This window comes from Octopus bimaculoides, chromosome 5 (assembly GCF_046866305.1).
Source record: "Octopus bimaculoides isolate indiv1 chromosome 5, ASM4686630v1, whole genome shotgun sequence".
NCBI lineage: Eukaryota > Metazoa > Mollusca > Cephalopoda > Octopoda > Octopodidae > Octopus > Octopus bimaculoides.
In genome coordinates, this window is record NC_142932.1 from 96,729,638 (window position 1) to 96,755,220 (window position 25,583).

The 25,583-nt window shown below is 36.0% G+C and overlaps 1 protein-coding gene across 3 annotated transcripts in view; it reads right to left on the bottom strand.

Moving 5' to 3' along the window:
• Positions 1-25,583, bottom strand: part of LOC106869179 (beta-arrestin-1) — a 272,032-nt gene that overhangs the window by 95,096 nt on the left and 151,353 nt on the right. For all 3 annotated transcript variants that reach the window (XM_052968277.2, XM_052968278.2, XM_052968276.2), the window contains exon 2: positions 171-201. In XM_052968277.2, the coding sequence (XP_052824237.1) occupies positions 171-201 (31 nt within the window). The remainder of the gene's footprint in view (positions 1-170; positions 202-25,583) is intronic.

Sequence of the window (25,583 nt, forward strand, 5' to 3'; positions counted from 1 at the left end):
ATTATTATTATTATTATTATTATTATTATTATTATTATTATTATCAGCAGTAGCAGCAGTAGTAGTAGTACAACAACAAGGAATAGTTTGCTTCCTTCTAGTACTGAAAATCCATCATTCATAATATAACGAGTGACGAAAAGTACAATGTGTAATACATAAATACATACCTGTCCATTGGGACTGCTTTTCTTAAAAACCCTAACAAGAAAAAGAAAAGAAGCATATAAATTAAACTTGAAAGCTGATGATAGAAAATATATTGAGTATATAATTAAAAAGTAATTTTATAGATTTCAAACATTTTCCAATCTTTTATTGTTAATACAGTGTTACTCTAAACATTTTCATAATTTACGGGAGAAAGATGAGAAATGGAAAGATGACTAAAGATTTCTGTTTCTGAAAAAAATTACATTAAATGTCTGCAACAAATAAATGATTAATATTGAACCATTTTAGATTCCCTAGGTAAGATTGATGTAATTAAATAAATGTGTGTGGGTGGGTGGGGGTTTTACACATGCACTGTAGAGTGAAGTTTCAGTAAATTTGAATAACTAGCTAACAGTTGCAGTAGTATGGATGGGCTTGTAGTAACTTTTATATTCATACAATTTTTATCTAAATAATGTAAACAATTTACTAATTTATTTAGATTTGTGATTTAAAAAAAAAAAAATTCAGAAAAGTCATTGAAAGTAATTTTTATTTTATTGTTTTTTGTTTAGTCAGGAGGGAGGAGTTGTGCCTAAAGCATTGGCAAGCCTCCTGAGACCAGAAACGACAAGTATTTGAAAAGACACGAGTGATTGAAATGCTTTTATATCACCACATCCCAATTTGCAATGGTGGGGTGGGATCAGATAGAATACAGTTTAACCCTTTAGTCTTCACATTATTTTCTCAAATGTAATGTTTATTCATTCACACTGTTTTGAATTAATCATGTGTTACCTTGTAGCTAAGAAATTTTCATGATATGATTGCTTAGTTTTAGAAAGATATTATAGGATAGGCATGAGAGGCCAGATCTGGCCAGTTTTAACATAAAACTGGTTTAATATTTAGGCTGGATATGGCTGGTTTGAATGCTAAAGGATTAAACAAGCTTTTTGCCCTAAGCTCCTAAAACCAACATGCAATTAAATTTTTTATGAAAACTGAAAATTTTGGGACATCCCAGTTCTCTTACTTTAGCAATTCATTATATATATATATATATATATATATATATATATATATATATATATATATATATATATATATTTCAGTTTCCATCTATCAAATCCACTCACACAGTTTGGGTCAATCCAGGGCTATAGTAGAAGACACTTGTCCAATGTGCCATGCAATGAGACTTACCTGGTACCATGTGGTTAGGAAGCAAATTTCTTACCACATGGCCATTGCCTGCACCTATATTATTTATTAACAGTAGATTTATGTGAGATCCTGTGAGTTTCATGTACAAGCATGGCTGCTATTCAATACGAAATGTGGATGAAATGACTTTGATAGGTGACAACTAACTTCTCAAGTGCGAACTACATCAGTAGTTAGATACCAGTAAACTATAGTAGCAAGTTGTACTTTCCCATGCTACTTATTTACAGCAGTGGTACCTGTATACAACTAAGTGAATAGGGTCATTGAAAATTAAGGGTCTATGTCACAGAGATAGCTGTGTTGCTAGGATATGATGGGATGTTCCTTCAAACTGTAGCTAAATACACAATGAATTTGGTTGGCTGCAATTCTCTTTCTTCAGTGTGATATTATTTACAAAGTTCCTTATTCAAGAACAATAAAAACTGGATATTTAAGAAAGGTACAATATTTTTTGAACAATGTTATCAATAATGGAAAGAAAGAAAATAATAATACTCACACACAAACACACATGAAATACAATTAAAACTCTATGTAAAAATATCTATATATTCTGGGAATTTAGCCATTACCCAAGATTTATTATAACAAACCAGTGAGGCAGCACTAACAACAACAACAACAAAATAATCAAATAAATAAGGCATGTAAAATATCCCAAAACACAAACTGTAAATAAATCATTTGAAGTGTTGAATAAGTATTCCACGAGAGAAGATTAAGTTAGGTGTTTTAAAGAATGTTATAAACACTTTGAATTTGACTTAGCACTGAAAAGTAAATGGAATATCTTCTAAGATATATTCTAGTAAACTTCAAAATAATTTTTAAGAAACTGAACCAAAAAGAAAGAAAAAGAAAAAAACATTTTAATCACTATCTCAAGCCTGTATTTATTAAAATACAGGCTAGAGATAGTGATTAAAACGTTGCATGTGTTATGTTTACAGTTATTGCTGACACTGGTAAAGTTTGTAAGATATCACTGATTCCTTGTTTATTTGGCAAAGCTTTCTTGTATCTGTAGGAACTAAAAGTAGGCCTTTATTTTAGACTTACTGAATTCACTGCTAGTGTTTGTTACACAGCTTTCACAATAGAGTTGCAGCAGCCAAAGTGTGCAAAGAATTTTGTATAACTTGTATTTTGTTGTTGCTTAGATCCAAGTTGGTCCAGATCAAACAGACCTATAATAAAACAATATTCAAACCATAGTCACACAGGCATGGCTATAGATAGAGGTATAGCCATGTAGTTAGATAGTCCATCTTGCAACCACATGACTTTAGGTTCAGTCCCACTGTGCAGCAACTTGGATAAATGTCTTTTACTAATAGTTCTCAGATGACCAATGTTAAGGAGTTTTGTTGACAGAAACAGCAGGAACTTTGTTTTGTATATTTGTATCTGTATGCATGCATGTGTACATTTGTGCATGCAAATGTGCACCAGTGTCTATAAGTTCCATGCTTGTCATCACTTGGGTGAAATGGTGTTGATGATGACATTTGTTACTGACGTTATGACTGGTTGCTGTGTGCTTTTGAAGACCTATAGAATAAAGATATCCCTCAATTGAAAAATACGTATGGGTTAGTGATAAGAAGAGAATCCATCTGTAAGATTCTGTCACAAATAAATCTCTGTTGGGCATGTGACCTCCATAATTTAAGACTTTAATCTTTTTTGTTACCGTATTCCTGTTGAAATACGTTGCCTTTGTTTCAATTAATTTTGGAAATGATGAAGAATTTAGTAAAATGTCATTATTAAGCTTATGTATGGAACATAAGTTAACATGAACTGTTGATGGAAGGGTTTAATTTAGATCCCTTTAAAACAGGAAATTTGCACCCCAGGACCAATGGGTACAAATTAAAACTGAAAGAAACAATATATAATCATTTGGGAAATTAGCGATATTTGGGAAAAGGAATGTAAGTTTTGGCATCCCCACCTCCAAACTATTGTAGGTATAACCAAGTTGAAATGATTTTGACTGGAAATTAAAACAGTCACAATAAGCATAGTTTGTTGAGAGAACCACAATGATGATACCAAAACATAGTTCATGAAGGACTAATGCTGTTGTTGGTGTTGATGTTCAGCCCTTAGTCAGCTCTGATCAAGTAGATCTATGAGCAAGATATTCCAGCCATGACCATCCCATCTCTTCATCAGATTTAGTGTATCTATCTTTTATCTTTTACTTGTTTCAGTTATTTGACTGAGGCTATGCTGAGGCACCACCTTGAAGGATTTAGTTGAACAAATTGATCACAGTACTTATTTTTTTAAAACCTGATATTATTTTATCAATCTCTTTTTGCCCAACCCCTAAGTTATGGAGATGTAAACAAATCAACACCAGTTGTTAAGTGACAGTGGGGGACAAACACAACACACACATACAATGGGCTTATTTCAGTTTCTGTCTAACAAATCCACTCACAAGACTTTGGTCAACCTGAGGCTATAGAAGACACATGACCAAGATGCCACACATTGGGGGGTGTGGTGGTGAATGAACCCAGAATCATATGGTTGGGAAGCCAACTTCTTACCACACAGCCACACCTGCATCTGTGGTTACATTCACTAATGTGTATGTCCTTTTATAAGGCATTAAAGTATAGGTCAAGCGAGATTTGGCTCTATTTAATACAGGTTGAGTGATTGTGTAGAATAGTGGTTCCTAACCTGGGGTCTGCAGACCCATGGTGGTCTGCAAAGGTAGTATTGGGAGTCTGTGAACTAAATTCCAAATTTCATATATAAAACAACAGTAACATCATCCTATGTAGGACTGCCACATTCTGTTGGCATATAAACATTACTATCCACTACTGTTACTGTATATCTCTCGCTCAGAGATTTAAAACAAATTCTTTCTCTATCTCTCTCTCTCTCTCTTTCTCTCTCTATAAATATATATATATATATATATATATATATATATATATATATATATATACATATACATATATACATACATATACATAAGGATAAGCATATTAAGGGGTCCATAAGAAAATTCATTTAAATAAAAGGGTCAGGAACCACTGGTGTAGAAGCTTCCTCATTGTATTACCAGCAACAGTTACAGTAGAAGTAATAGTAACAGTAGTAGTAGTGGTAGCAGCAGCAGCAGCAGCAACAATAATATTAACCACACTTGCAGTGGTTTTCTAGGCACATGATTTTTCTAGTTTAGTTTTCCTTTTCATGCCTGTATATTCAAAACATATTAATCATGATTATACAGAGGAATTGTGTCAATGACTAGTTCAAAGTTGTAGGACAAACCATTATAGCATACAAGGCAATCACGAAATGATATACAAGTGAATACAACAACACGTGTGTGTTTTAAATGTCTACCACAACTTTTCCATAATGTAATAGTTTCAGTCTCAACACATGATTTCAGATCAAGTCACTTGCCAAACAAGTACAACTTCAAAATCTTACTTTTGCATTATGTATTAAAAATATTCTCCCTCTCTCTCTCTCTCTTTAATAGTTTTTACATCTAAACTACTCTACTGGCAAAAACTGAGAAAACCATTTGTATCAGTCTTGGGTGATTATTGATGTCTAATCTCAGATCATCGTAACCCAGCAGATCTATGATTAAAGGCATTCAACCATAACCAACCTGTCCTTTTTCTATGTGAAAGTAACTCAGAATCACAGAATCACATTATCTAATATGACTTTTTCTTTAAAATGGTAAGGTATAATTTGAGGGGAATTTAGCTGTTACCGCTAGTAGGTCAAGGATCCTTCACTGACTTGTCAATCTTTATTGTATCCATATGAAGTTAATAATTCATATAACTTTTATTAATCTTGATTAATCAGCAATATAGAAATGATCTTCCTGTTTTTTTTTGTTTTTTTTGTGTCAAGATAAATTGGCAAGCTTTTTCACTTTTCTTTTGTAAATTTCCACTGCCTAATGTTTGAAGTGGAGGCGCAATGGCCCAGTGGTTAGGGCAGCGGAGTCACGGTCATAGGATCGCGGTTTCGATTCCCAGACCGGGCGTTGTGAGTGTTTATTGAGCGAAAACACCTAAAAGCTCCACGAGGATCCGGCAGGGGATGGTGGCAAACCTTGCTGTACTCTTTCACCACAACTTTCTCTCACTCTTACTTCCTGTTTCCGTTGTGCCTGTAATTCAAGGGGTCAGCCTTGTCACACTGTGTCACGCTGAATATCCCCGAGAACTACGTTAAGGGTACACGTGTCTGTGGAGTGCTCAGCCACTTGCATGTTAATTTCACGAGCAAGCTGTTCCGTTGATCGGATCAACTGGAACCCTCGACATCGTAAGCGACAGAGTGCCAACAATGTTTGAATAATGTTTTCTAATTACTTTTTTTAAAAATTTTATTTTTGCACCAGCCAGTAATTTTGAGGGTAAGGGGCATCTTGGTTATATTGATTTCAAATTTTGGCAGAAGGTTAACAATTTTGGAGGGGAGGCAGTGGGGGGAGGGAGTCAATTACATACACTCCAATCAATACTTAACTGGTATTTGTTTTTCAGTCCCGACAGGATGAGAGGTAAAGTCAACCCCAGCAGAATTTGAACTCAGACTAAAGACAGACAAAATACCATTAAGTATTTCACTTGAAGTGCTAACAATTCTGCCAGCTAGCTGCCTTAAAAGTTGATTATATTGATGCCAGTACTTGACTGGTATTTATTTTTATTGATCCCACCACCCAGTACTTGCTTGGTACTTAATTTTATTGATCCCCAAAAAGATGAACGGCAAAATTGACCTCATCAGAATTTAAACTCAGAACATAAAGAGCCAGAAGAAATTCTGTTGAGCCTTTTGTTCAATGTGCTAATAATTCTGCCAGCTCACCTAATATTGGTTTCAAATTTTGACATGAGGCCACCATTTTCAGTGAAGGGGATAAGTCGACTATGTTGACTCCAGTGCTCAACTGGTATTTATTTTATCTACCCTGAAATGACAAGTGGCAAAGTTAACCTCACTGGCATTTGAACTCAGAACGTAAAGATGGATGAAATTTCCACTAAGCATTTAACTCGGTGCTGAGTGCAGTAACAATTTTGCCAGCTTGCCTAATATTAATACACTATTGATTGCAGGTGAGTCTGTTCTGTTTTTAGTCCATATCATGCAAGCAGTTAAATTTTTTTATCCATCATAAAAATAAATACCAAACAAGTACTGGTGAACAATATCATTAACTATATACTCTTGAAGCAGGGCTGAGATTCAATGATTGAAAGCTGTAAGGTAATAAAAGAATATTGAAATGAGGGAAAGGTATTTGGAAATTACTGTGCCATCATCCTATGTGCAAGACAATGTTACCACATGCACCAGCACCATCACCGCAAATATCAGCACCATTACCACCATCATTATAGTGTGATGTGTCTTAACATTATGAATTTTCAAACACTTTCGTCATCATGATCATCATAATCATCAAGATCATGATCATCATCACTATTTTAACATCCACTTTTCCATGCATGCATGGGTTGGAATGAATTTGCCAAGGCAAATTTTTTATAGCATAATACCCTTTCTGTTTCTCTCTACCAAATCCACTCACAAGGCTTTGGTCAGCCTGAGGCTATAGTGGAAGACACTTACCCAAGGTGTTACACAGTGGGACTGAACCCGGAAGCATGTGGTTGGGAAGCAAGCTTCTTCCCACACAGCTACGTCTATGTGACTCTTTCTTCCACTGAAGTGAGTAGGGAATTTTGTTAATATTTCTCACAGATTGTGTAGCTACATAAAGGTGTTCTTGTTTGTTCATTTTATCTGGTTAACCAGAGATTAATAACAAGGACCCTTAAAGAGAGTTGCATTTAACTAATGGTTTCTCTGTCTTCCCAAATCATCCAAGACTGTTATCTCAGTACAACATTTTGTTTTAATCACCATTTGAAGTTGGTTTTTCTTAACTATCAACCTGATTTTTATCTATACTCTATTAGATATTTTGATTGACTGCAAAATAAATAAATAAATAAAGATAGATAGATAGATAGAGGTAGATAGATAGATAGATATCTTTTTATTATAGCCACACAGGGCTAAATACAGAAAATGGACAAATTACAAAGTAGAGCTTTTCTTGGGGGGGGGGGGGGGATAATTTCGATCAAAAGGGATCGCGGAAAAAAAGGGGGGGGATCAATAAGGATCGTGTATCACAGTCAATGTAAAAAACGGGGAACAGATTAGGTTTATCCGTGGAGAGAAAAGCCTACGGAAAAGACCATGGTCACCTCAGGCTTTTTTTTTTTAAAGGTACATGAAAGTAAGTACCTTCTCTCTTTTTGTCTCTTTTTGTTACAAGCCTATGCTTAAAATGGTGTCGTCTTTCATTCTTACCATTCTTGTCACATTTACCCATTTTTTATTGAAACTTTCATTCGACAACACTTTCCTCTCTATCCTCATCCTCCTTTTCAAGTGGTACTTGAAAAAGTTGACGAGGGACTGACCAGAGAGGAAAGTGTTTGTTTGTAGACCTTTCAAACGCGTCCACCACACGCATTCTTTTGCCATAGCTATCAGTGTTACAAAAACCGTTTTTCCTTCCCGTTTAAAGGAAGGTGGCGGAACAATATTCACGATAGACTCGGCTGATAAGTGGGCTCGTCCCACACGCGACAACAGCCGTTCGACGAAGGTCCACAGCTCTGAAATATCTGGACACTGCACGAGTGCGTGCAGAACGGTTTCGTCGCTCTGACTGCATCTCGGGCAGGTTGGTCCGGTGGTTTTCGAACCGTGTCTGTAGATCTTCTCTCGAACTGGTTGTGCATCTCGATAGCATTGCCAAGCCAGGGATCTCTGGAAATTATCCATAGGCCCTGGCCCGAACGTCGTCTTGAAAAGGCGGGTTAGAAATTTCTCGTCGACACCCAGGTTTGCCCCGAGAGTGTCGTCAGACCTCCCCTCCACTAGTCCTCTATAGAACGCATTGGTCGTTTGGAAGTTGCACAAGTTTGATCCCGGACGGCAGAGCTGTTGTAGAGCTTGGTGACACTCGCGGTGCCAATCGCCCAGTTTTGGTCTCTTCCTGATCCATGTTTGCAGTTCGGTGAGTGAGACGAGCTGCGGGAAGGCGTGCTTCACAAACGGCGCCCACACCTGTTCACCGTTGTCAATGAAGTTCCAGAGATGCCGCAGTCTCAGCGCATGTGTGCGCGTCATTAACCACGGCATCCCCAGTCCTCCATGTAACGGTTGTTGACAGCAAATAGATAGATAGACAGAGGTAGATAGATAGATAGATAGATAGATAGAGATAGATAGATAGATAGAGATAGATAGATAGATAGATAGATAAGATAGATAGATAGATAGATAGATAGATAGATAGATAGATAGATAGATAGATAGCTATAGATAGAGGTAGATAGATAGATAGATAGATAGATAGATAGATAGATTAGATAGATAGATAAGATAGATAGGTAGATAGATACATAGACTGCAAGATAGATAAACAGACAGGCAGATATAGGAAGGATGAATGGAGGGACAGACAGATGCATGGATTTATACATTTATACATTGTATATTGGTGATAGGAAGGACACAGCCTAAAAACACAATTTCTAACACTTCTGCTCAGCCCTTCACAACTTGGAAGTAGACAAAAGGCAAAGATAATGATGATGGTGGTGATGAATGTGTGTGTGTGTGTGTGTGTGTGTGTGTGTGTGTGTGTGTGTGTGTGTGTGTGTGTGTCTGTGTGTGTGCACGTGCACACGGTAATGTCCTGGTAAATGGAGTCCATAGTTCCACCTGTAGATATTTTACATCCTCTACTGATGTCTTTGGAAACAGCACGAAAACTACAACCTGAAATCACTTTCCTCACCAGACGAATGAGTCTCATTGCTTATTACAGTATTAATGACTGTCTCTGGTCCTGAAAGGTCAAGTAATTGGTGATATATTGAGATGGCAATTGGGATAAATATTTATCTTTTCTCTCTCTCTCTCTCTCTCACACACACACACACACACACACAAGCAACTAATAACTTTGATACACTTTGCACACCAAAGACACTGGTTAATGCTGTCTAAATAATTCATTTGTTATTTTATGTTTGCTTCATAAGCAATCTAGCTTGTAAACTCTCTGCATTGTCATTCACTCCAGTTAACATAGGTGTAAGCATAGCTATGTGGTTAAGAAGTTCATGTCATAATCACATGGTTCCAAGTTCAATGCCATTGGATATGGTTATGACTACAGGCAGGTGTTTTCTACCATTGCCCTCAGGTTGATTTAATATCTTGTCTGTAGAATTTAACAGAAACAAACTGTCTGTCTGTCTGTCTGAATGAATGAATGTGTGTATACGTGTGTGTGTATGTGAGTCTGAATGAATGAATGAATGTGTGTATACGTGTGTGTGTATGTGAGTCTGTGTGTGTGAAACCCAGGGTAATCCCATAAACCAAGCATATCTAACTATCTATACATATATGTATACATATACATATATATGCATGCAGATATATATATGTACGTATATATATAAAATGTAGAGTTGTAAAGGTAGTTCATTGGTATCTGGTATCCAGCAAATCCAAGTATGTATCAAAGATGTAACTGGTACACTGGCTCTTTGTGTGTGTGTGTGTGTGTGTATTGTAATATAAATTACATGAGACAAGGAGAGAAAACATGCAGTAGAGTGAAGAACTGGTAAAGTCATTAATCAGTGTTTCACCATTTTAGGATGCTGAACGTCAGAAAGGAGACAACAAAGAAATACAGCATGTAGCAAGACACCATGTGGAGGGGAGAATTATCCAGCTCATGTAGGCACAGAAAAGTGGACATAAAAACGATAATGATGATCATGATGATCAAGATGACAATGATAATGGTGGTGGTGGTGATTGAGATACATAAATTAATGTTTAGTGTTAGGGTTGTCAAGTGACAAATAAGAATAAACATTTACTGAAAGGACTGAATACTAAATAATAAGATTAAAGTTGTGTGTGTCTCTCCTTCTTGCTCTCTCTCTTTCACAGATATATCTTTTACTTGTCTCAGTCATTAGACAGCAGGATAATTGCGCGCGTGCACACACACATGCGATGAGCTTCTTGCACTTTTCATCTACCAAATCCATTCACATGGCTTTGGTCAGCCCAAAGTTATAAGAAAAGACACATGCCCAAAGTGCCACGCAGTGGGAATGAACCCAGAACCATGTGGTTGGAAAGCAAACTTCTTATTGCACGGCCAAGCTTGCGCCTATATATTTGCAGAGGATATAAATCAGCAAGAAAAGACATCCTCCCACCCCATAGCAACATTCACATGTTACTCTCACTGTCAGAATGAATGCACTGGAAACCTCTCGCTAGTGACATTGCTCTTCGCAAATTGCAATATAAAATAAATCAAATAAACAAACATCATTAACATAGCCAACATTCATGTGTATTCACTCAATATTAAATTAACTCAATGATCTCAACACTTAAAAGGTTTGTCCCTTCTAGAAGAGCTGTAGACGAAACACCATGATAAATGCTGCCTTATTTATTCAAGTTAATACATTTCTTACATAAGTGTAAGTGCACAGATTTATAAGGGAAGGGGAAGGTTGTGTTGTGATTGTGGTTCAAGCTTTTCTCAAGGACGTATCTGACATAAGTGAATGAAACTGAACAAGAGTAAGCCAATGAACAAACAATTGACATTGTTTACAATTAAAAAACAAAACAAAAACAAAACCAAAAACGAAAATAAAGAAATGAAAGCAAGAGACAGTATAAATAAATCACACCCAAATATTTATCTAACATTCAGAAAACTATCTGCAACTATTATTTAGAACACGCATATATGCACACACACACCTACATATGGAAATAAACATGTCTGGATGTGACAAAAAAAAAAAAAAAAGCCCTGAAAGTAAATATAAGAATGAATACGTTACAACTACAGTAATTCAAAGTTGTTAGAAAGCAAATCTACAGCTGTCTCTTTTAAAGCAAATCTTGTTCCTTTCACTGTCTTTTGTATTAATCCATTCTTATCAATAACTCTAATGAATTGTTCTGGCAAAGGTGATTCTGATTGACCTCTATTGTCTATTTGCACCTATGTAAAATCTATTAGGAGGCGCAATGGCCCAGTGGTTAGGGCAGCGGACTCGCAGTCATAGGATCGCGGTTTCGATTCCCAGACCGGGCGTTGTGAGTGTTTATTGAGCGAAAACACCTAAAGCTCCACGAGGCTCCAGCAGGGGATGGTGGCGAACCTTGCTGTACCCTTTCACCACAACCCTCTCTCACTCTTACTTCCTGTTTCTGTAGTGACTGTAATTCAAAGGGTCAGCCTTGTCACACTGTGTCACGCTGAATATCCCCGAGAACTACGTTAAGGGTACATGTGTCTGTGGAGTGCTCAGGCTGTTCCGTTGATCGGATTAACTGGAACCCTCAACGTCGTAAGCGACGTAGTGCCAACAATAACAAAAATCTATCAGTAGGAGAGCGACGTTTCTCAGGCACCACCAGTCCTTCATCACTAGTGAATCTTATTAGTTGATATTTTTAATTGCTATACTTTCACTTATATTAAAAAAGAAATCAGCAACAATGATTTTTGTTCAATTAAATATGAAAGTAAATGTAAATAAAGAAATATTGCATTAAAATTATATTATTGTTAATTATGATCAACTAGTAGTAATAATTATTTGTAATTTGAGAAGCAGATCAATATTTTCTCTCATTTCACAAAGAATGAGTTGTTTCTGCTGTGTGTTTTCAGCATCATCATCATCATTATTATTATTACTAGCAAATCTACCCATCTATGGTGGAGGCATAAAATAAGAGAGGGAAGTCATAATGGCAGTATGTATTGAGAAATGTGTAAATGGATTTGATAGATTACTGGATGATGTCTTAGAGAAATCACATTATTGTTGGTGATACAGCATTCTATTGCAGCTATGTAACATGTGTTTGCGACTAAGTGACATGTGATGACGATTCCCTCCCAAACTGAAATAGGCAATAGGCTCCCAGCCTCTGTGTCGTGAATGATTATGTGGACCACTCCTAACGAAAGCCAACGCTTCCTTTGATCACTACATAAAAGGTATTAAGAAAAAAATGTTATTTAGATATACTTTTATTTTAGTTGTTTACTCTATTTTATGCTTGTTTATATTCTTATACATTCAAAGTACACAAATTTTCTTATTTAAATTATGAATCATATCAAAAGGAAGTTTTGCCCTGTTCTATGTGAATAATGTCTGGATGTTTTGGTACCATGGGTTATTTTGATTGACAAAATTGAGATGTAAACAACAGCCGCTTCGATTAGCTGTTTCAAATCCTGCTCGAGACTGACACTTCAATAACCATTAAATAATCACACACACTGTATACTGACACAATTTTTCCATTTTAGTTTCACTATTAACTGTCCTTGTGACTCCCTTCGTAACTATGATGGAGCCACGAACTATATGATGAAAATCCAGAGTTACTTGTGGTCGGTGAATTTTTAATAAAAATGTGAAGGTGGTTTATTAATTCAAAAATCGATATCCATGAAATAATCATACTTTCTGATTTCTTTAATGCTAAAAACCTTCCTGATGACTGTCTTTGTAATTCAGAAAAATATCATAACCATTGGTCTAGCTGTCTGGCCATGAAGAAGGAACAGACAAAGAGACAGACAAACAGACCCATTATAGTAAGATAGCAAATCTGCCCTCTACGATGGGAAATAAAGGGATAGTATCGCAAATCTAAACACTCTAAATTCATGAACTATATGGAGGTGGGGGGAATCCAGAGTTAGTCCTTGTCACTGGAATTTTAACAAAAAAAATCAAAGGTGATTTATTAATATAAAACTCAATATCCACTAAATAATCACACTTTTTCACATTTTTTTCACTAAAAAGCCTTCCTGATTATCTCCTTCGTAATCCCCAAAAACATTGTGACCATTTGACCGTGAAAAGGGAACAGACAGACAGACATAACGCCCATTATAGTAAGATTATTATTAAGGCGGCAAGCCGGCAGAATCATTAGCATGCCGAGTGAAAACTTAGTGGTATTTCATCTGCTGCAACATTCTCAGTTCAAATTCCACTGAGGTTGAATTTGCCTTTCATCCTTTCGGGGTCGATAAACTATGTACCAGTTACATATTGGGGTCGATATAATCGACTATTCCGCTCCCCCAAATTTCAGGTCTTATGCCTATAGTAGAAAGGGTTATTATTATTATTATTATTATTATTATGCTATTTGAGAAATCATATTAATAATTTCTGTTCTTCAAAAAGAATTATGTACATCTTGGAAAAAGTATACATAAAAATGTTCAAGTCAAACTAAAACTGTATGAAAATATCCTAACAGTATTTATAAATCCTTGTATAGTTATTTATGTTCTGAGTTCAGAATCACGATGTTTTCTAATCAATTTCCTTACCAACAACCAGCATGTAGCAGCCAATTACTTTTACCCTTTCGTTAATACTACCCATCATCCTCTCACTCCTACTACTCTGATACCCTAATCATAATCTCTCCTTTATCAACCTATTCTCAAGGTTCTTTCTCCTCCTTCTTTCTTCTGTTTATCTTCTTAGTCACGCTGCCTTCAACAAATGGAGAAAATATTGAGTAGAAAGAACTTTTTAGGTTTGCCAAAGGAAAGCAACTTCTCTACATCATATGTTACTATTATTCATAAATAGATTTAGCTGATATCCTGATCCATTCAGCACTGGACAACAGCTGTTCAACATAAATCCACAAATGACTAATGCACAAACACTGAGTGAGTGTGTGTTGGACAGTTTTGTTGCACTGTGCATATCTTGGAAAGATTCAGTTACTGGTGGCTCCAACATTGTCATGTCTGTAGGCTTTATTTTGAAAAAGCAGAGACCCACCCTCCACTTCCATAACAATGCCAGGCCAAGGGCTTTTGGAAATTGTCCATAATCTCTGACCACTAACCCTTGATAGAATATGAGAGTTGATTCTCCACTGACCACATTGTCCAGTTAGTAGGGAATGAAGTGAGTACTTGAACACGTTCTAGATTCCAAATTCCCACTGTTCTGTTCTTGTTGCAGAAATGATGTTTGGTCAAAGAGATGAGCTGGTGAGAGATAAGTTGCATGAATGGTGATAAACTTGTTCTTTGTTATTGTCCAGGAGTCTCTGTAGATGTGTCAGCTTTAAAATGCCAAACTAATACTTAGCAATTTTCAGTTTTATATCTATGTCCTAAATTCAATTCCTGTTGGATTCAATTTTTCTCTTATTGATGAATTTGGTTAATTAGCAGATCACCATTCTCATCATCATTATTGTACCACTCTTCAAAGAGAGACAGAACCAAAGAGATAATAATGGTTGAAGAACACAAGAAGGTCATAGAACCTACATTGCACCATAACAACACTTGATGGGAATGATTATGGAGTTCCAAAGATCTTGGAGACATTCTGCTTTGAGGAGTGTGAGGAAATACAAATTGTCATCAAGGGCAGGAACTTATCACTACAAGGTTTCCTGCCCTATAGGAGAGGAAATTGCTACCAACACCTTGACCACAGCAAAATCAACGGTAGCAAGAACAACAGCAACACCATAGCCCCAAAGGGAGAAACAACAAGAACCAAGACAAGATCCACAACTACAAGAGCAGAAGCAACAACACCCACAACAACAACACCCACAACAACAACAGAAGATACAAAGATAAAAGATCCAACAAGAATAGCAACAAACAAGTTTCCAGTTTCATTGCTGCTTAGAAGAGCAACAGTGAATTAATGGAGTTCATGATACACACAAAATTAACAAAAGATTGGTTGAAATACATGAATTCCTCCTAAAGACAAACTTCTGCTACAGACAATACCAAGAGTCCACTCAGAACTCCTGAAGAAAATTTTCATGTAATAAAGGATATTTTACAAAGAATCCTAAAATGAAAATACTTGAGGGGCATATCAGGTATTCTCAGAACAAGTCCCATGCAAAGATTGTATGAGAGTAGCTAATACAAGACAGAGGTGTAAAAGTCTTGCAAACCTGTTTAGGCAATTCCACTTGTCTAACTGATATCCACTGAATTTTCCAAATGCACAATGTAGTCATAGATGAACTGCAGTAGATCATCCAGGTGGTAAAGTTTTCATTAGGTTAACTAACAGAAAAAACATAAGTTGTCTACCACAGTTTCAGGTAGCTGAAACACATGTTTATAATCTATATTGTCAATCTAAACATGATTAGTTTCCAGTATCCAGAATCCTGGGTACTAGAAATAAGATGCATCTTTCCCAGCATTGAAAGGTTTCAGGGATTGGATTAGTAAATTAGTTGAGTAGGAATTGACAGATGCAGTCATTAATAGTAAGTGGTAAAACTCCTAAAAACAGAGAAAATAGAGCAAAACCTGCAGGCTTTAGTTTTAGCAAAAATATAGCAATAAAAGACAATTGATTAAAGGAGGAGTGAGAGAACAGAAAAGACATTGTTTATGATATGCTTGTAGTAGAATTGGTCTTTGATCACTTCCTCAATGTGAAATATGAAGGCTCTGTTCTTTGTGCTAGAGCATGTATTCTGGAACCCAATGACTCACAAAGGCTCATTTGATGGGATCAGGTGATGGAGGTGCTGCATGGCAACAAATCCACACTTCAATTTATGACAAACTACAAGTGTATGCTATCTGATACCAAGCAGGTGAGGGTAATCTTTCAACATTTTGCCTCAACAGTCTGCCACAACTTTCGTTTGAAGATGCAGATTGATGCAAAAACATTGATTTCAGCAGATGAAGTAATGCATATATTCAGCAGATGTACAATGGGCAAATTGCTGAAACTGGATGATCAGCCCTGCAAATTTTATTATCAAATACCAGACTTATTTGCCACTATCTTGGCAGCTGTCTATTGCAACTGCTGGCACACTAGAAGCATTCCATTTCATGTGAGCTAAGGAGTAGTGGTACTGTTGAGAATGACTCAAACAAAAGGGTACATATAAGACTTCAGATCTATAACTCTGCTAAATTGTTTGACAAAGATGCCAGCCAAGAAGTTGACATTTGGTGCTAGCAGTTTAGTCAGAGATGCAAAAATTTATGAGATTCCTTGCCGATCTCTTCATGATAACCTCCACCTTATGTGGTAAAGTGGGCTGACACTAGATTTGAAACTCCCATCAGTTTACATCAGTCTAGTGTTCAGTAGACTTCCAGCTCAGTACCTGGAGTGGCAAATCCTTGGGGATACTAACTTTTGTCACTGGATTGAAAATCTGGTTAAGAACTTTGGGTGCTGTTCAGAACCTTCAGGTGAGAAAAAAAAAACAAAAAACTAGGAAGAGGTCACAACTAGGGTGACCAGTCTCCCCACAAAATGGCCTTAGAAGTAACTAACAGTGAAAGGTCAGACAGAAGTCTGCGTCACATCAGTGGTGTACTAATTCCTGAATGTCATGTTTTGTTTCAGGAAATATCTAACCAAACTGGAGGGTAGGTTCTTTCACTTGGTGTTGAATCCACAGGTTCTACTAGTCAGGAACTATATCAGCGGCTAACATTCATTTCAAGGCATTCTTGAAATTCTATGGCTGTTGATGTGCAGGCACACAATGAAGCTGACACATCTACAGAGATTACTGGACAATGACAGCAAGCTAGTTTGTCACTTTTCTTGTGACACATCATTCCAAAGCTCAGTTCTTTGACCCAGCTCCAGCCCTGCACCATGAACAGACCAAGACTGGGCATTTGGCATTTAAAATGTTGCCAGGAACTCAGTTCCACTCTCTAACATTCAATGAATAACTATAAGCAAGTAATGGTGTGTGTGTGTGTGTGTGTGTGTGTGTGTGCGTGCTTTCTTTAAACATATACTTAGTGTCATAATTTTTTCTTCTGTTATTACCAGCCACCATTCTTCAAGTTTTAAGAGATGAGCTTCTTTTAGTTTTCGTATTTCCCAGTGGCGTTCTCTGTCTATTATTTTAAGAGGTGGTCTCCATTTTTCCATACATGATCAGCTATACCCAATTTATCAATACCTTCCTGTGTCACAGTTTTGCAATGTTCCTCTACCCTTATTTTGAGGGGGCAGCATGTTTTGCCTTTGTATAACCTACCACAGCTGCATGTGAACTCAATAAAGCCATCCATACAGTTCACAATGGAAAAAGAAAAAGACAATCAGCTAGCATTCCTGGACATATAAATAACACGCACCAAGTATGGATTCAGGACATCTGTATTCTGCAAGCTAACCTTCATTGGACGATACCTCAATGATACCCACTATTCATACAGTGTAAAGAGAGGGATTGCTCAGTGCCTAAAACATTGAGCAATGAATATAAGTAGTGATCGTGATACCCACCATGAAGAAATGATCAAGCTCAATAACAATCTATTAAGCAACAACTACCTCAAAAGTATACTATCCACTCCAATTATGAAGGAAAGTGGGGATGAAACCGATAAACTGTCCACAGTCTGTCTACCCAATGTGAAAGGCCACTCCGAAAAGATACAAAAGATATGCAGCTCATACGACATCAGGACAGTATTCAAAAGTAATACAACACTTTGCAAATAATATCTCCTTCGAGTAAAACCACCAACAGAAGAGAATATGGTTAAGAACTGTGTGTACTCCATCCCATGCAGCTGTGGTAGGTTATACAAAGGCGAAACATGCCATCCCCTCAAAATAAGGGTAGAGGAACATTGTAAAGCTGTGACATGGGGTGATATTGATAAATCGGGCATAGCTGATCATGTATGGGAAAATGGAGACCACCTCCCTCTGTGGGATGAAGTTAAAATAATGGACAGAGAACGCCAGTGGAAAATACAGAAACTAAAAGAAGCAGTACATATGCTAGGACACAACAATCTTCTAAGCAGACTGAGTGCAGATATGAACAGCATATGGGAACCAGTATTAAGGAAGGATAAGAGAATATTAGATTTATAAGCCCTAATATTCACTCCATAATTGCCTACGGGCATGTGGCGTAGTGGTTAAGAGCGCGAGCTACTAACCCCAAGATTCTGAATTCAATTCCAGGCAGTGACCTGAATAACAATAATAATAATAATAACATCAAAAAATACCTTAGGAATGAGAACCCAGATTCAAAATTTCCCCAAGATACCCGATGAAGGATGGAGGGTATATCAACCGAAACGTTAACAACAAACAAGATGAGGACAAATATCTGTCAAATGTAAATAATGTACATAATTCCTCATCTCTTAAATATAGAACTGGAAAATAAATCTAGTTTTATTTGTTTCATATCTAAAGTCTCTATAAGTCAATACTGACCATATATTTGCACTTATATTATGGCACAAGCCTGGATAATGTTCTTTTGTGAAAGATTTAACAATTGCCCATACATTCAAGTCTCTTCTCTGCACATAGCTGATATTTTCAAGGGAATGGCAAGTTTGATACAGCATGTCATCTATATTGTCACAAGAATTGCTATCAAAACTCAGAAAGCCTAAACAAAAACTGCAAAGCATCCTGCCTGATGCTCTGGCAAATTCTGCCTGGTCACCGTCCTGGATTGGTACCTTTTTTTGTATCGACCCCAAAAGACGAACGGCAAAGTTGATCTGGGAAGAATTCCAACTCAGAACACAGAGAAGTGAAACAAATACCACAAAACATTGTGTCCAGTGCAGTGATGGGCAAACTGCAGCTCATGGGACTTTCTGAATGACACACCTAACAAAGAATTATCTTGAATTTTTTATTATATTTTCTATTTATTTATATATTTTAGTAGTGTAGCCTACCAGATAATGAGCCATGTTGCATGCAGCCTGGTTCTTGAAAAAGGTTGCCCAAGCCTGCTCTAGCATTTCTACCAATTCATCACTTTAATTCATTTCATAAATGTATATAATTTATTTATGTCTGTATGTGTTCACTTTTAATTCACTTTTATTTTTATTTTGCATTTTTTTTTTCGAAAATCATTTTCTTTACAGAGTGTATTTATAATAGTTGATGTAGAATTATCTTAGTTAACTCTGGTCAGAGGAGATTTATGACATGAAGGTGAATAAGCCAAAAAACATTTCTCCTGTTTGGGCAAAATACCAATGTTTCCAGTTGCAGGAAGCATAATAGATTTAATTCTCTAGTACATAGCTGGTATTTATTTTTATCAACTCAGGGAAAGGCAACAGTAGCTATGGAATGATGTGAATTTAGAATGCAATGGATCAAGATTAATTATTCAAATGTATTTGTATCAAGTCATTGGTTTGTCACATATTAAGTCGACTCTATTGGCATTCTAACCAAACTTTCTTTGTTCTTGACCAAAAGAAAATATTCTTAGCAATTGCTGAAACATTCTGACTTTTGTTTCTTCATTGTAAATGTGAAAGCATTTAAAATTGTTAGTACCTCATAGAATGTTAATCATGATAATTGTTCTTAGAGCCATTATTTGCACTGAGTAAAGTAAAATGTTTTTATAGCAATCAATGCTTAAGTAAACCACCCACACTGAGAGGATAATAGGAGAAAATGTAGTTTGCATAGCAAATGAAAAGTGCTGTAAACTCATTGTTATCGAGTTATTTAAAACCTGAGTAGAAGTCAGATAATGATCATTGAAATCTACATCAATATTGCTTTGCTATAGTTTAACATGTCCGGTATCATTTGTCACAAACATTTCTATATACTTTTTCCTTTGGAGTTTTTACATTATAGTTGTTCAAATATACAAACAAAACTATGCACAAGCACATGCATGCATGTGCACATGGGCAATACATAAAAATTCTTCATGCAAATCTTGAGATGAGACGCATCATCACTATTGTACTTTTTAAATTTACTTTTTTCCATAATGTCCTGGGTTGTGCTAGACTTTTTAAAGAAGTTTTCCACAGCTGAACGCTCTTCCTTACACAAGCCTTGTTTTTTAAGGTCCTTGCATGTTGAACTGCCAAGCTGCATGACATAAACAAACATCACTGCTGCCCAGGTGGTATTAATATGAAGACAGATGGAGATATACACGTGCATACAAACGTATGTACATTCTTCAAAATGATTGGCATCAGGAAAGGCATCAAGATATAGAAACCAATCCAAAACAAACACCGGAGCTTGATGCAGCCCTCTAGCCCTTCAGACCCTGTTGTGGTGCCCAACCCATGTTGTGCAGAGATGACATGTTACATGATAATGATGTTATGATGATGATGATGATGAAACACACACACACACACACACACACACAAACACACGTACATACACACAAACACACGTACATACACACACATGCGTGCGTTGTCATAGAGCTTCCACCAACCAAATTTCACTTACCAGGCATTGGTTGACCAAGGTTATATGAGAAGACACTTGCCCAAAGTGCCATACAGTGGGATGGAACCTAAAACCATATGATTGCAAAGCAATCTTCTTAACCACACAGCCATGCCTGAACACACACACACACACACACTTTTTATATGCATAGATGCATACATACACATGTTCATACTCATACACTAGAACTGGGACTTTCTAACTTTTTCTTCCAGCATACCAGTTTGTCCTGTCTGGCAGTGTTAGCACACTCTTTGTGAAGAATATATTGTAAAATGGTTGTACATCATAAAACAGACAATGTATAACTTGCTATTAATTATATTTGCAAGTCAAGACTTCCAAGCAAAATATTTGACAAAGTGTTTATTTTACAAATACAAGTTAGTAAATATGAGGATGCACCATTGAAAAGTAGTTGTTTGTGATTACTTCAGAATTCAAGTGTTTTACAAATTACAAGGGTGCAAGCTTACATATACACATATACACATGTACTAAGATATACAAATATGCCTAAGAATGTCTTGGTTGAAACATGAATATTTGTTACTTTGTGAGAAGCCAACTAAATTTAAATAAATTTCAACACACACAGATCACTTAAATTGGTATCTTGACATTACTGCTCATTGCTCTTTTACTAAACACATTATCATACCTGCAGAAAAATATGTGGTCATTCAACCTGGTAGAAACAGCAGCCATATATCCTTCATATCACACCCTACCATCTAAAAGTTTGTTTATTTCATAACACTGCTTTGTGTGCCAATCAGGAATTTTGATCCAGCGTGGTAGCCACAGCTCTCAGTTACTGAGTGATTTCTACTGATTTCTTATAAGGAAGGGAAAGCTTCCAGTTATTTTGGGATTGTTCTGCTTGGTGAGAGCACGAAGAGCTTGAAATGCATACAGTAGTCCATAGGAGGTGCTCTGAAATGACTTTGGTGTTTTGCACCTTTTGCCTGAAGTGAGGATTTTTCTCCATAGCAAACCACAGCCTTTTTACAAGTTAAATGTCCCAAACATATTTGAACTGATCTAAAATTTTGTTTATTTCAAAACACTGCTTTGTGTGCCAATGACGTATAATGCTTATATAGTGGTAAAAATGCATACAGAGGATAAAACTGTTCAATATGATGAACAGTTTTATGAAGAGAAGGAGAAGCAGAGAGTGAATGAAAAGTGTATAACTATTATACCTCCCAGGATACAACAAGGATATTGCTCACTGTACTTTGGTAGTGCCTTTCTAAGTTCAAAATTTTGCCTTTTAAAGTGAACACGATAACAATTCACCTCAATTATAATGCTCTTAACTGAAGTACATTAATTGCTGAAAAATAACTAATTCTAATGAGTTGGTACAAGAAAGCAGAAGAAGGATGTTAAACAATGGTTCCTTCAATTCATTCAATTATTTTAACTTTCAATTCTTTTTTCGCATGTAAAAGGCTGAAATTTAATAAAAACGGGGGGGGGGGGGGGGAACAAAAAGAAAAAAAAACGAAGTAGTAGGTCAGATTTCAAGAGGATAACTTATAAGACTATAACTGGAAAAAAAAAAAAGATTAAAAGAAAGAAGCAAAAGAAAAACAAATTCACACCTTGATATAGAAATGTAATGGATAGAACTTGTTAACAGCTTTGGATTAGGGTTAGTTGATCTTATGCTGAGCAGGAGCAAACTTAAATGCAGTATTGTATATTCCTGAAACTAATTGTTGTAATTGCAATGGCGTACAACGTTTCCATGGATTTATGGCAGAGATCAGCTTAAGAAGATTGCGGTGAAAGAAAGTACAATTACAGAGATTTAAGAAAACTTGCAATACACATACATATAACATAGATGCATGTAGTAAATCTATTAATTTTCAATCTATTTACTATATTTAGTATGTTGAGAGTTCACTTAGTAAAGTGCCTAGACTTAACTGGAAGAATTGATTGAAAGGGTATTAATATTAAATTTGAAAGGGCAGGAGATGTAGTTACATACAAGAGTACAGGCCTAGATGCTTTGCTGTATTGTGTCATGGGTCACACTAACCAGATTTCAAATCATATTGAGGCTTTAATTGTCTTTCATGTGTTCAGGGTTCAATAAACTTCATAATAGTAATATACATGGCTGAATTCAGTTTGTCGTTTTTCTCCCTGGCAAAACACGTTCTTGTTTCTAAGAAAGTAACCACTATTTGAAAGTCCAGCCATATTTTCAAAGACAAATTAGTTTTTAAAGTGAAATAGGTTAAAATATGTTATTTTGAAAAATCTGATTCAATATTGACTAAATTTAATAGAAATGGTTCCTAACTCAGGCAATAGAACCACACATTTTAGGTGACACAGCATAGTTAATTATACCAAATTCCAGTTCTATGACCTCTACTTATTTCACTGATCCTAGAAGGATGGAAGCAAAGGCATCTTCAATAGGATTTGAAATCAGAATGCCAAGTAATGTAACAGAATACACTCAATAATTCACACACACACAGACACACATGATGATTGCCATCTATGAAAGAAGGCCATCTCTTCAATTAGTAAATGCTGTCATGAGGTCACAAATGGTTAGCAAGCCCAGCTCTGGAGAAATAGACCCAACTTCAGATTTTACAAACATTTTCAGGTAGAAAAGTGTCTGGGATTGAAGTGAAGTCCTGTCTACAAAGTGTTCATTTCAGGATGGAGCATTTGATTCTCTGCATTTTGAAATGTTTAACAACCATTGTAGACCACTTCTTTTCAAACTGATTGATTTTTCTGTCATCTACTCCCAATCTTCAACATCCACACAGAGAGCCTTAAGGTTACTTTTGTCAGCATCCCTAAAACGTTTCTTAGGTTCATGTCTGACTTTTACCATGTTGCGACTCCCCATAAAACAACTGCTTAGGCAACCAGCTACCCTGCATCCTAGTAAGGTGCCTAGCTCAATACATCTGATTGTGTATAAGAAGCAAAGTATCACTGCTGGTTCAAATATTATAGTAAGCCAACAAAGAAATCACTACATGGTTAATAGATCTGTTAGAAATAATGGTTTCTGATTTAGGCTAGTCAGGTACACAACCATACCTTTGCATAGGTGTGGATCTGCTAGATGTCTGGACATGTTATCTTCCAGCTACAGGCTTGTTGCTATGCATACAGCATAACTCACACACCATACATACCTATTAGTATTGATTAATACAAATACTCATGTGTATAAAAACATGTGAAACAGGAATGTGTACAGCATGATGTACTCTTTAATGAAACATAATGAGTAATAAAAAAAAAACACTTCATAATAGATGTGTGTTACTATGTTTACAAAAAAATATGTCTTTGTTCTTTTAAGTGTTTATGAAGAATATGAATGAAATGGAATGAGATATGCAAGACAAACAAGTCTAGTGAGAGAGTGGATGGGGATAGAAATAATATCATTGAACAGCTGTGACATAGAACAGCAAATAACACCCACAACATTGGTTTATTAGCAGGCAACAACTCAAAGAAAAGAAAAGATGAGAGAGAAAAAGCAAGAAAGAGTGAGTGAGTGAATTCATATTGGTAAGAAGAACCAATATCAATAGTAATAAGAGAAAAATGATAATGGTTGTTGTTGTTGCTGCTGGTGGTAGTGGTGTTACATTGATGAAGACACAACAGCTGGTGACATATATTGTCATTGCAGCAAGGAATAGAAAAGAGTTATTTTTATTTAGGAATATAGTAAAAATGATCTAGTAAATATTTTTTATAATTTAGCACTATTTTCAACTGATATATTTTAGCTGTCATGTTGTTCTGAACTTTATGGTATAACCTTATAGTGTTATAGAATAGAAAATAAGGGATGATTGTCCAGAAAGCGAAAATTCTGAAGCTGGTTTCCATGGTTGTAGTTTCTAATAATTTCACTTATTTTATATCACTCATATAACAACATCCTTGAAAAAAAAAAAAAAAATGAATGTCAGGCCTTGTATTTCTCAGCACTAACAAAACTTCAAGCTACCCACTTTGAGAAGATAATGGAGAAAACATTCCAATGTATCCTCACTAGAGACAAGATGACAAATTCATAGGAAATCATGTCAGGATATAAACATATCTGCTTTCAGTAATAAATGTAAAGTTGCTGATGATGTTGCAGTTTTGTATGTGCAACATTTTGTTGTTATTGGTGCAATGTTATATGGTTCATGTAGTTTATGATGTGAATATAAGGGCTCTGGGACCAAATGACAATTATTAGATGCATTTTGTTTTACACATATACCTCAGAAGTGCACTGAAGCAAAAGTTGTAAAGATGATCAAGACAGTATAGTTCAACATTAAATACACAATATTTTTACATACAAGTGGAGGGGGAGACAAGCTTGCAGAAACATTAGCACGCCAGGCAAAATGCTTAGTGGACTATGCACTAAGGATGGGTTGAGACAAATAAAAATTTTTACACACATACAACAACGAATGACGACAACATGGGTTTGCTACCAGACTTTGGTCATTTTTTTGTCAAATTGGTCCTACCCATTTATATAGATTCCAATTTGACGAAAAATGCTGAAATTCAACAGACATCTTATTAATGGTAATCTCATTAGCATTTGCTAATTCTGCATTTCAATACGAATTGTTTTCATTTGCTAAAACTTATTATTTCAATTCATTGATTTAATTCCCCAGTGTTTCAGGTTTTAAA